We start from the raw sequence: 13,665 nt of genomic DNA, 5'->3' as shown, positions 1-13,665 counted from the left end.
ACAATGATAAGCTGGTGTTTTCCTAGGTCCACAAGATAAAAAAGCGCCGTCATTTGACAATAAAAAGAAATATTGCTGTGAGATGGAATACAGGTTTTTCACACATATGAATTCACATGTGTCTGAACCACTGCTGTAAAGTATGTATAGACGTGTATAGAATGCTTCACAATATTACTGCAGTCATGAACTGAGAATCATGGCCACATCTTTAAATATATTCAAAATGAAGCGTGTTATTGGAAAGGTTTAGTCAGTCAACAGTTTTTGCATCTGCCTTGAATTTGGAACCGTAATGTTTTCCTCTTCCAAGTGACGTAAGATAGCTTTTAATTCATAGTTTTGTATTGTTCCTGTTCCCACCTGTTTGGTCTCAGTGCAGCTGTTAAACTGGATAAACCCCGGAGTATACTATAAGCTTCTCCAGAGCACAGCTTCATGATGATGGAGTGTCAACTTTAAAATTGTACTACACACCAAGTTCCTCTTGATTAGCTTAACCTTCCATCTTTCTTCTCATCATGTAACTTTGCTAATTTACTTCTCCACAGATCATTATAACGATCATGATTTTCCACATGACTGTCCGCTCTTACCCAATGATGCGAAAAACACATCTGGCTGCGCGGAGAGCATGGAGAAGGCTAAGGCCGAGATTGAACTCCTGTTTCGTTGGCGCATCTTCTGGTCCAGGTCACGAGGACAGATCCGAAGACCTGTCTGCTGTTTCAGCTGAAAAGCCTCCTCACACGCCTGTCATGTTGAAAGAGGTGCTTCAATACTTAGACATTCAACCAGCTCAGGTACAATTTTTGGTGTCCTTAATAAAGTTCATGTCTGTTTGTTTAACCATTCTTTTAGAAATATGTCAAATATTCATTTGGACAAAATGAGGGCTTTAGGCGGGCATTCAGGTAGCAGTGGGTTGACTTTTTACTTGTGTTTATTAACATTATTTCCAATTGAACCTTTTTACCTGGTGTATTTCCATATTAAAAAGGCCCTGGAATGTGCTCAGACTGTAGGCAAATCTGACGCAGGACTAAATTGAATCTCCAGACTGACTGCCGACAATATTTGCAAGTGATTAGATCATATTTGTGTTTTCAGGGATTGTTATCCGGTCTGCCTCGGTTGCTGTGGTAATAGCATAGGCATGCAAACTCATACTGAGAGGTGTTTCTCATGTCCCCAAATTTTGATTTTCTTATGTGTGTCAGAGCTTTTGAAAGCAAGTTATTGCCAGGCTGTTGCGTGCATTGTGTCGGCTACTGAGGTTTACAAAAAGGTCTCTTCTCATTGTGATTTGAGGATTGAAATGACCTGTTTCCTGATTAACCATCCTCTTCACAAAGGTGTTTGTTGCTAAGGTAAAATTCTGTTCACACACTACATAACAACTTGTTGTTATAAAGGCATTCATGAGTTGGACAGGGTGGCAGTATCTTGGCTTTCACTTAATGTATGTACTACCAGGACAGATGGGCATGAGTCAAAAGCCTTCTGGCGTGGCAGGCAGGAAAGGAGGGAAAAGTAATGGCCCCCTCCACCCCTCAGATAATGCATGGTCAAGGCAGGTGGGGGCCATGGGTCAACAACTTAGTCAGGAATTGCGCCACTGTAAGTCTGTTGGCAGGACACAGGGTGCTGCATCGCTCCTGCCTGAACTTTAGCACCTCTAAACTCCTCCGCTACCCGCCCATGTGCCAACTGTCCCAAGACAGCTTGCCAATCAGATGCTATTAAAAACAGTTTGATAGATTTTATTTTTTTTTGTACAGTATGTGCTGTAGACCTCACTTGGTGTGACGTTCTGTGGAAATGATGTGTGATTACCTTCAGAAGTCTTTCTTTAGTGTTCCTTCACTGCAGATGTTTGTTCTTTCATGTGAGAACATAGTGTTACAAATGAACTTGGTCTTTATCTACAGCAATGTTACAACCTTATCGGGGTGCTGACTCATAGTCATTCGTATTCATATATCTACAGGGCTAAATATAACTGCATAACTACAAAAATATAACTATAACTTGTCCGGGAATCAAATGTGAATTCTGACATGGCTCTGACAGAGCTGCCATTTAAGCGCTTAAATTTGTAGTGGGCGTGTGATGTTGTCAGTAACAGATCAGTTGCTTTGAGGAGGAAAACCTGCCCTTAATTGCAGACAAATGTCCAAACGATTAAAGATTAAATGGGCTTTATAAAAATAATCACTAATATGTAATTGCTCTTGTTGGCTGAAGAAGAGTTTGTATGAATGGAGGACTTACACGATGATGGGTGTCAGAGCAAATACTGCAGTTAAACTGAAGTGTGTAAATGGAGGCTTTCAGTGCCCTGCTGCCTCCCACACAGGACGTCTGGCTGTAAATCTGTATGCAGGTATCTAATTTGCAGTGGTAGCCTGCGCTCTATTTTCTCAGTTTTACAAATGGCCATCATGCTTGTTGGGTCTTGATTGATAGTTTGTCATATTTCTTGTCTGAAATTGTATCCTTGCTTAATGAAGAACACTGTATCTCACCATGAATTGCCTTCAAAGCCCCATATGATGGCTTTTCTTCCGTGGTTTAATGCAGGTCTGTGTGAAACAGCTTGCTGGGACAGGACTAAACCTAAGGTGATATTTTCTTTTCTCTGCCCTTTTAACTATTTGTTATAGGGATATTTAAATTGGTGTGTCAGGCCTCCACTTTGATATAGACTGAAATATCTCAGTAGATAGATTATTTGTGTACACTAAGGATAAATTAAAATGGCCTTTAACAAATGTTAATTCTATGTTATTTGATTTATTTTATTTTTTTTTACCAGAGAAATCTGAAATATGGTATGTGATGTATCTGAGGGATGTGATGGCCAGGGAAAACAAGATTGTTAAGCTGTGGCTATGTAGCCAACGGTTAACATAAGTTAACATTTTAACTGTTAGCTTAAAGATTTCAGTTGTATTTTTTTATGTATTTATTTAAAGTTAGGTAGGCCACTCTAGATGGCCTGACAGCAAGCTATAGCGATAGCCTTAGCTATTAGCTCGTATTAGCTTTGGTCAGTTATTTGGTCAATTTTTTAAAGGCCCTACCTAGTTGAATAGATAGAGACCATGACTTTAACTACATATATGGAGCTACCAGTCAGATTTAATAACAGCTGGTTAAAAGGTTTAATGACTTTATCCAAAGTTGACTTTAAAAAGTTTTTATATTCGCACAAGTTCCTTGACTTTATTTATCATTTCCAGTGGCGCCAATCAACATCATTGGCTCAACCCAGCAAAACATTTGAACAATGCCATGCCATGTTAATTTGCATTATGAATGCAGCAAGCTAAGAAAAACCTTTGCACTGAACCATGCACCGTGTGTGCATGGTTCAGTGCAACAAAAAAATGGGACTGTATGTTTCCCGATTTGGCTGTTAACTGGCTCTTTGGGGGGCAGGGCTGGGATATTTGTGTTCAATATTCTTTGAGTGTTTTTGTTTCTCCCATATAATGTTTCTGACGTAATTAGACACGATGGTCAGCTGATATAAAGTACTTTATTTATCCCATATTTGAGTTGATTTTAATTAGAGCCTGCTCATTCCCTTGTTGTATACAGCATTTGTATTTGTGTTTTCTAGTTTAGCCTGTTGTCATGGACGCCCAGGTACTTGTACTCCTCCACCACATCAACATCCTGTCAAATTCACCCACTAGTGCTCTGTACTCCTCCTGCCCCTCACTAATACATCCAACCACTGCAGAATCATCAGAGTGTTTCTGTAGGTGACATGACCTGGAGTTGTACTGAAAGTCTGAGGTGTACAAGCTGAACAGGAATGGAGACAACACAGTCCCTTATGGAGCTCCTGCACAGCACCAAATCAGACAGAGCACTGTCCAGGGTCACATACCTACCTGTCTGTCAGGCAGTAATCCATGAGATGGTGGACAAGTTCACTTGCTTGCTGACTTTTTCCATTTCCTCCCTGAGAAGCAGCAGCTGGATCATGTTAAATGGATGTGAAAATTCAAAGACAATGATTCTCACAGTGCAGCTGTTAATATCTACGGAAGTGCAGTCTCTCTAGAATGTAGATGATTACATCATCCACTCCCAGATTATGTTGATTTGTTAACTGCAGAGGGTCTCCCTGTGGTCTCAGGTGGGCTAAGACTAGTCTCTCCAGCACCTTCATCATCGGTGCTCATTAAGTTCTGATGGTTTGGACTTTGCTACAGGAACCAGACAGGAAATATTTTACAACACCTGTACTTTCCTCTACTTCAGACTCAGGTTGTAAATGTGACTCAGGATCACAGACAACTGCACAGGTCAACTGAACCTAGGTGCTGTTACTATCGGGTTTCGCTCCTTTTCCATTATGTACTTTCTGCAGCTGATGCCTAACCTGCCCAGAAGAAGGGCAAAATCACTGACAGTGGTGGGGGGATGTGGAGGCCAGTGATTTTCTTCCTTCCACTCGAAACATCCCTTGTGCTTTTCTGCTCAAGTTTAGCCTTCAGCTTCCTCTTGTTCCTCCTACTGCACCCTCCGGAGTACTTACCTCTACTAAGATCTGAAAGTTATAAGAATGCAGTGTTGCAACTTTCAGCATGGAGGATTATGTTTGTCATGTGCATCTTTACCTTCAAAACGCTTTTCTGTTAGCTTACTGCATATGTTTCTTTTCTGTTGCTTTGTTTTCTGCTGATAAGCTATTGCGCGGGACGTATACCAATCTGATGTTGCCGATGCAGTGGGCGGGGCATAGTCTGTTGTCTTCTGACTACAGAGACAGAGAGAGGTAGCGGTGTCACAGGCTAAATTATTTACTTCATTTTTGTACAGTTTTCTTAGTGTTTCCTACTTTAGAGTCACAGATTTGTTTTTTTTTTTTAAACGTGTAACTGACTCGACAATTCGGCACTAAGAACACCGCTAACTGCGATTGCGGTATTGTTCCTGAGACGGCGCTGAGTGAGTTTATCATGGGAATTTGCAATCATAGAGATTCTGGCAGCTAAGAGTTGGGAATGACTGCTCAGATTTTTCATGAGACGCCGATGAGAGCTGGAGTGACTCAACTCCACTGTGTGCAGACAGAGATGGAGTTGTATTTTATTTAATTAAAACAAATGTACTCATTTTTAAACTTTTCTTTGTTACAGTGCTTTCACGTGGTTAAAAAAAGTTTAAAAAGGATGGAGTTGTACACTTGCGCAGGCTATCTGTTTGCGTAGGGGCCCTCCTCTAGAATAGATTAATGAGCCATCAGCTGAGAGTCCAGGAGAAAAACCCTGAGCTGCTGTAGGAGGAGAAATGAGCTGCCTACTCTTAGATGTCAGCCTCAACACACTCCCCCTTGTGGAATTAACGAGGCCATGTTAACCTTGCCTCAATATCAGTCCTTAAGCAATCAATTGAATATTGAGCACCATTTCACAACAAAATAACTCTAAATCGCATAACATTATTCTTTTGTCATCTATAGCAAGGGTCAAATATCAAACTGTATCAAACGTGTTGGGATTTAGGTGGTGGTGGGTTTAGGTTAACACAATTATCATCCTATTGACAGTTTCTGTTCGGCTGTAACATGGCTGTAGTACTAATACTCCTAAAACTTCACAAATCCAAGGCAGCAGCAATAAGTAAAAATAATCAATATAAAAACTTTGATTAAGTGTCCCAAAGAAGTGCATTAAGCCATTCTGGGTAACTGTAAAGAAGAGCAGAGAGCAGGTGGCCACCGATGTGGTGCTTGCGATCCATAAATAGCGCAGATTAGGCTAGACTCATGACGACAATAGAAATGTAGCACAAAAATACAACAAAACAGGCAAACCACAGGTGTTGTGGCTGTTAAGTCGCTGAATCGTTGCAGACTTTGTTGAGTGCTGCGTTTTTCACTTTGTTATTTAGGTTATTGAGCTTGCTAGAATTCGGACACATGAAGAGACAATCCTTTCTGGGAAAGGTGACCACAAAACACTGCCAGCTGTTTCTTATGAATGGTAAAATGGTAAATGGCCTTTATTTGTATAGTGCTTTTACTAGTCCCTAAGGACCCCAAAGCGCTTTACACATCCAGTCATCCACCCATTCACACACACATTCACACACTGGTGATGGCAAGCTACATTGTAGCCACAGCCACCCTGGGGCGCACTGACAGAGGCGAGGCTGCCGGACACTGGCGCCACCGGGCCCTCTGACCACCACCAGGTGAAGTGTCTTGCCCAAGGACACAACGACTGAGACTGTCCAAGGCGGGGCTCGAACCGGCAACCTTCCGATTACAAGGCGAACTCCCAACTCTTGGGCCACGATCGCCCCTGAAGAACAACAGAACACAGAAAAAAATATAGCGTGCCCTTGTGTGATTAAAAACAAGCTGTTAAATGACATTTAACAGCATTAATTTAACTTAATTTAATTTATAATTTTTAAACCAGATGGCATTTAGAATTTGCACTGAGCAGCCTTAAGAATAATAACTACCTGCTTAATACTGTGTATGTCCCAAGTCTTGCTGCCAAAAACACCTCCAATCTGTTGGGGCATGGACACAGCACCTCTGGGGTATCTTGCGGTGTCTGGCAGTGGGACATTGGCAGTGAATGCTCTAAAACACATTAAGTGAATGTGTTTTAGAGCATCCCTTGGATGCTAAGTCAGATCGCAATCTGAATTTGGATCCTGGGCTCTTTGTCGAGTTCTTTAAATCAAGTCCTGTGCAGTTTTTGCGGTATGCTTGGGGGAGGGGGCGTTCCCATCAGGGAGTGGCATGATTGTACGTGCCAAAACAAACATCTGCAAAAATGCAAGGACTCTTATAATGATGAACACTATTAATACACCTCACCTGTTAGTAGTTTTTTAATTATCTGTGGCTGATCTGTATGTACTTTATGGTAGTTTAAGGTAATGATAGATCACAATCCTTTTTTTTTTACTAGGTACTGAGTGTACCAGCTTGGAAAGAAGGGCATAGTTGAGGCTAATATGATCTTGTCTCGCTAAATTAGTTTAAAGTCTTGCAGATGAATTCTGGACCTCCTTAGGGAAAAAGAGAAATCCCCATGTGGACAAATCCACAGTACAGAGAGTACAGTTTACTTTAAAACTAATATGAACTCTCTCTTTCGATCTCTTTTTTAAATATATCCAGTATATCCAGTCCATTGTCAAGGTGAACTGCTGTTGTCAACACAAGCATACAAGCAAGGGGTAATATGATCTTGTTAAAACCATTGAAGTTGCTGTTGCCTACAACATAAATATGAAGTACACCAAGTCAGACAAGTTAGACGGTGAAAATGTTTGTTTTTTTTATTTTGTTTTGTTTTTGTAACTAACCTTAGAACACAGTTGGGACATGCAAAACATATTATTAAAGGTTCATTAATTTTATAAAAGACTTTGACTAGTAGTTAGCTCTGTCACTAAGACATTGCCTGATTTTAGTCAGAAGTTCATTCTATCAGTATCCCTGCAGTTTTGTCTTTTTTTTTTTTTTTTTTTTTTTTTTTTTAGCTTATCACTTTCTATAGTTGGGTGTGTATTAATCTGCGAGCACTTCTGCCCATTTAGTCATTCATTTAAAAACAACAACAACAAAGTCAGCTTACCATTTTATCTGTACTTAATTTGCTGCCACAGTGTCTTCTGGGTCATGCTGGTGTTCTTTTTTCTTTTTTTTCTCCTTTACACTCCTTTTTTGGGAGCACTGAGTAGTGAAAGACGAGGCTGGTAAATAATTGATCCTCGTAATTAAACACTCCAGCCAGGGATGCTGGGGCTGATTGACGGCCAGATATTAGGCCCTTGTCTCGTAAGGTTGCAAGTTTAGTCTGAGGTTATCAGTGGCCAGAAGAGTCTTTCTCCCTCCCTGCCTCATTACTTTCATGAGTAGAACATTTCATAGTGGAGTGGTGGGTGGGGGTGTGGTGTGAAGACAGTCTGGGACTTCATTAGCCAAATGGGGTGCCTCAGTCTACAGAGCGCCAAATCGTTCAGCCTTGCTGAGCAGACAACCCCTTTGTGGGTGCCGCACCGCACTGTCCTGTAGACATGTTTTCGTCCTTTCATCTTACACATTCTTCAGCCGCCGGTTCACTTTAACAACAATAAACAAACAAATAAAGAAGACTCTTTAGTGTGCCTCGCTGTTACAGCTTAACTAATGAAACCTTCCCCCTCCCAACTTCCAAAATCTAAGTGCTCTTTTTTTTCCAGTTTTGCTTCATCGCTTACAAAACTATCTTACAGTTTTTGGCACACTATGCTCCTGAATCTGAACACTCCCTTCGAAGTGAAAATTTTCCTAGTTGTTGGACCTTATTATTATTTGACTGGCTTTACCACGGTAAGACAATTTAAACTGCGCGTGTGCATGTATGTGTGGATACAAGTGGGTGAAGGGAAAGGGGAGAGGCAGAAGGTGTGTGAGAGAAATCTCCCAACAACTCACGTACACGTAACATCGCAGAACAGCGGCATAAATCGGAGGGGAGTGCTCTGCTACAACATCAATTCCTGAGTTGTATTTGCATATAGTTTTAATAACAATTATTGACACTGTATAACTCACACGAATCAAATATTGTTAAACTTGGCAAAAATACACTGGAAACCCTCCTTCATGTCGAATTGAAGCTATTATAGCAGGTTTTATTGCAATATTTACATTTGTTCCTGGTGTGTGAGTGTGGGTATGCAAATCAGATACATGCCCTGTGGACAGCTGGATTGAGATGACTCATTCCTGCAACACATCTTCATATGGTGTTTGTGTGAGGTCCAAGTACATTATCTGAATGGTCTTTCTTTTAAATATGTTCAGCATGAATCTATAATCTATTATTATAGCTTGCCTTTGGTTAGCTCATTTATCTTTTCTTTGTTGACTGTGATTTTTTTTAAATCTGTCTTAAATGAAGTTGTTCCCGTCGTTTTTATTTTGTAAGGGCTTCAAAATGTGCAGACATAATTCCTGTAATTTGGACAAACTATTTTGAACCCTAAATGGGGTAATTCTACTCTTCACCTGAAAGCTGATAGTTAAGACAGTAGTTGTAGAATCCCCTCTGTTAGTATTATTAGCCTAGGTCATGTGGCCTATTCAAACTGAGGATGATTTAAATCAGCTTTCTTTGTGTACTCCTTTACTGATCTTCCTCTGCATGTGTTCCTGCATTTAAATGAGCTTTATTAAACTACTGTTGTGCCTTTTCTGATAAAAGTCAGTTGCAGTGACCTTATCTGTGTAACTAACATTATCTATATTCCCACAGCATCCAGATGAAGTGCTGTTGTTCTCAGCTGGAGTGCTCCTACTCCTCGCAAACCCTGTTCCCTGACTAATTTGGCAGGGAAGACCATGTCCGCTCGACACTACATGACACTACAGACCTAAACCAGTAGCAGAGGTTTCCCACTTATGCTCACACAACTTCCCCGTCACATCTACCTCCACAGTTTTAAAAATACCTACTTAATGAACACAACAGCGAGCACATTTCAAATATTTGTAGGAAGGCATTTCTGAGGACTACTGCATCAGTTCGAACATCGAGTCCCACAAGTCTCGCCCTGTCCTCTTGACATTGGGCAACTTCTAAATTTAATGCTTTAGAGGCCAGTTATGCTTTCCCCTCACCTTTTGCTGATGTGTACCCGAAGGAAATGTATTTACACTGGCACCACAGCCAGTTGTAGTAAATCTCAGCATCCCTATATTAGAGATGGACCGATCCGATATTACGTATCGGTATCGGTCCAATACTGACGTAAATTACTGGATCGGATATCGGAGAGAAATAAAAAATGTAATCCGATCCATTAAATATCAAAAAAGGACCTCACAAAACTTGCGACATGGCGTAACTCGGCTCATAACCGTAGCACGTCGCAGCAGTATGCGTCACGTGATAGAGCGGCTGTGTGTATTTGTAGCCTCGCTAGCAATCCGGCATTTCATCTCCGATGAAGTTATCCCAGAGAGAAGTAAAGCAAGTGTGTAAGTTCATCTCTGAATGTTTGTAAAGCATTCCCGCGTTAAGCTTAACAACCGATATATGGAGTGACTGCCTCTTCTCTCTCCCTCCCTCTCCTGCTGCTACTTCAATCGTGAAACTGATTAATGATCAGCTGATCGACTTTTCTGTCGCGAGTCCATCTCTCTTGTTTGTTTATTGCCCTATTCGCGCCGGAAAGAGGAAACCGGTGGCTGAACAACAGCAGCACGTTTAAGCTTGATCAGCTGTTGTTAGAATTTATTTAATATTACTTTCTACACCAGGATCCTTTTCTACGTAGCTGACTGCTGGTAACTGTGCAGGGGCGGATCTACCAAAGTTTAGCCAGGGGGGCCGATTGGGCATTAACAGGGAAAAGGGGGCACAAAGACATACTTTTCTTTCTTATTCTCATTTAAAATGTCTAGCTTTTAATAAATAATTATCCGAATCTTACACCCAAAGTTTTAATCTGATGTAAAATGTATAGAAGTCCATTACTGTATATAGTAACTGTTAAGTCTAATATACCCTAGTAAGCTATAGTACTTTTTCCTTTGGGAAGATACCATCTGTGCAGTCTGCAATTCTGTTGAAGAAAGATGTTGAATCTATTTAATTATTCTTCAAAATTAATTGATTTCTGTGCATTTTTTTTCACACTGCATCAAATTAAAGTTGATTACGTCAATTAAGCATCATGAGGTGGAGGGTGGTTCCCTATTTTTTTATTTATTTTTTATTTTTTTGCTGGGAGTTTTAGAACCCTATTAGTTAGGTTGCTTACTCTTTAAAATACCAGAATAGGGAGGATGGAGTAGGTTTAAGTTTATTAGATTGATCAGTTTTGCTGAACTATGAAATATTTTGGGTGCAGTGTATTTTTTGCATACATGTATAACAGAATAGCTTTAGTGTTTTTTGATTTTTTTTAACTTGAGTATGAACTTAGTTTTATTGATTAAAAAACACACTATATCGGATTAATATCGGTATCGGCAGATATCCAAATTTATGATATTGGTATCGGACATAAAAAAGTGGTATCGTGCCATTTCTACCCTATATCAGCAGCATACACGTACCCTCTGGGCAGCTTATGGTTTGTGATGCTGACCACTACCCCCCAAAAGACTTACATGCCTCAGATTTAAAGCATCCATCCATTTTCTTAACTGCTTGTCCAGTTCAGGGTTGCGGGGGTGCTGGATCGTATCCCAGCTGTCACAGAACCAAAGGTGGGATACACCCTGGACTAACTTTGGGAGAAGAAACTCCATACACGCCCCAGTCGGCCAGTGGATTTGAACTCAGGACTTTCTTACTGTGCTAACCACTGCACCACTGTTCTACCTTCTCTTTCTTTTCTTTTTACCTTGTCATTTCTTCACTAACCCAATGAGGTGGGGACAGGAACCCCAATCTGCTTCTAGCTTTTGGTGTCACCCACTGGGCACATCACGCTCTGCGGAAAGGTGGGGAGTTTGACTGCAGCAGTACACCTGTCAAACTGTAATGCATGCATTATAAGGCAAGCTCAGGGAGGACAGTAACCTCCCATGGGGCAGAAGGGCAAAAGCTCACCCAGAACTTTGGCCATTTATATCCATATGCTTAGACAGTTTGACCGTATAGACAGCAAGATAATTAAAATTTGTCAGGCATGAAGTGTTATTACCATGATAGAGTGGTTTCAGATATCTGATTTGGATGAATCTGTGAAACAGTCACTAAAAATCGCCACAAAATAACCAGAAATGGAGATGAGATCAATACAGCAACATGTTATTGAGCATATTCATCCAGTTCACAAGACTAAGGTCGGAATGAGCCGGCATGTTGTTGAGCGTGTTGTCGCTACTTATTCGTTTAGGCTTAATGCACCATCCCAAACAGAATAATGGTGAATTGATAATGAATTAATACAGATTGTCCAGTCACATGTGTTGTCACTTTTTCAGGGTAATGCATTGAAATGTGTTGTCACTTTTTAATAGGCATGGAAGGTACCAAACATTGGTGGACAGATTATAGTAGCAGTCGTGGAACGGCCCAGGGCAACTTTATCAAAAATCTGTGTGCTGCACTATGAAGCTTCCTTCTAAAGCTTTCCATCAAGCTACCTCCACTGCCCTCCTCCACCCTATTACCTAGTTCCTTTTATTTCATACATTGTCAACCCAGTCTTGAAACTACAGTAAGCATCTTCATAAACGCCTCTAGATGTCTTTTCCCTATTACCAAGCCTGCCACCATGTAGCCTTCATTTAGCTCAATTCTTCCTTGCACTCCCTAATGGACTTGGCCCTGTTCTTCTTTTGTCGTCCTTTAGTGCTAGGAAATTCACCTTCAGGAGAGATAGCCATCTTTCCTGATGCTTCTTTACATTTTGTGAATATAGTTAAGATGATTTCACCCCCTCTTTTCAGTTCCACTCGTGTTTATTCTTGGGCTTTATGCAGTTTGCATTGTTTCCTTAGCACACTGCATTGACGGTGGTGTCACACTTAAGAAAAATCTTTCAGAGCAGGCACCAATGAAGCACATAATCATTTTGAATAGATCCAGGGCATCAGATTTGACCTTATTTCGCGTTTCCTGTCAAAACACAGATTTACAGTTTCTGTTTTTTATAGGGTTTTTTGTATTTACCATCCAGCAGAAGTTAGCAGTCTGTTCTTTGTATTTTAAATCAGACTGATATATAGTCTACAAATATTAAGGGCCAATACTGGCCTATCACATATACTGTAAATATATCAGCTTTAGCAGATAGCTTCGTTGCTATTATTAAAATTTAATCAGAAAAAGATGTTTGGAATGTTTGTGCATGTGTGTTTGTATATCTTAGAAGACATTTTACTGCTTAACAATCAGTGTTTATGGGCAACAGTCCCCAGAATCTAGGAGAATGACCTCTAAAGAAGCTTGTCAGAGTAGGATTGAAAACTGTTTCCATTTTCAGTTGAGTTGATTCTGACGAGAAAAAGAAGACATCTTTTTTTTCAGCTCAGACTGCCAGTGTTTAGTCTCAGTGACACATGTACAGATAGACTGACACACAAGGCGAGCACACTCAAAGGGAGGCGTGTTTCTGTCGATACTTTAGACCAGGGTTTGCCCCTCCTCTTCAGCCCACACTCAGTGATGATTTATATTACTTGTCATGGTTATCTTTCCGCAACCTATTTATAGATGTTGTAGGTACCTAAATTTAGCCATAACATTGGCACTGTCTATTGCCATGGCTTTTTAGTTAATAATAGCCGATAATTTTTTGCTTACTCCAGTATCAATAACAGATTTGCTGCTGATACTAAAGGTACACAATACTCTGCTTTGTGATTTCTTGTCTAAAGTGCAGCACAATGGCAGTATCTTACATATAGACTTGGTATAGCTGGTATATCTCATTCACAGATTCTTAGTACTGGAGAAGTCCAAACTGGTCTGATTTTTATGAAATTGGTTTACATATTTTTAGTATATGCAGGTAAGGATCTATAAGCTCATGCAATGATAGGATGTCTGTTCTCAATTCACAAGAACTGCTATTGCAAGAGGATTGGTCTGATTGCAATGTTCACAAAATGGATGTAGCCCTCACCCATCTCTATATGAATACCATGATTAGGTTTATTTATTCCATTTTGTG

The 13,665-nt window shown here is 40.4% G+C and overlaps 1 protein-coding gene across 2 annotated transcripts in view; it reads left to right on the top strand.

The window, feature by feature from the left end:
* Positions 1–13,665, top strand: part of LOC146393822 (12S rRNA N(4)-cytidine methyltransferase METTL15-like) — a 55,354-nt gene that overhangs the window by 1,462 nt on the left and 40,227 nt on the right. For both annotated transcript variants that reach the window (XM_084935782.1, XM_084935771.1), the window contains exon 2: positions 552–803. In XM_084935782.1, coding sequence (XP_084791908.1) covers positions 567–803 — 237 coding nt within the window. In that variant the 5' untranslated portion in view covers positions 552–566. The remainder of the gene's footprint in view (positions 1–551; positions 804–13,665) is intronic.

This window comes from Perissodus microlepis, chromosome 1 (genome assembly GCF_051167445.1).
Source record: "Perissodus microlepis isolate ML-2025 ecotype Zambia chromosome 1, ASM5116744v1, whole genome shotgun sequence".
In the NCBI taxonomy this organism is placed as follows: domain Eukaryota; kingdom Metazoa; phylum Chordata; class Actinopteri; order Cichliformes; family Cichlidae; genus Perissodus; species Perissodus microlepis.
This window is presented reverse-complemented; position numbering and strand designations above follow the sequence as displayed.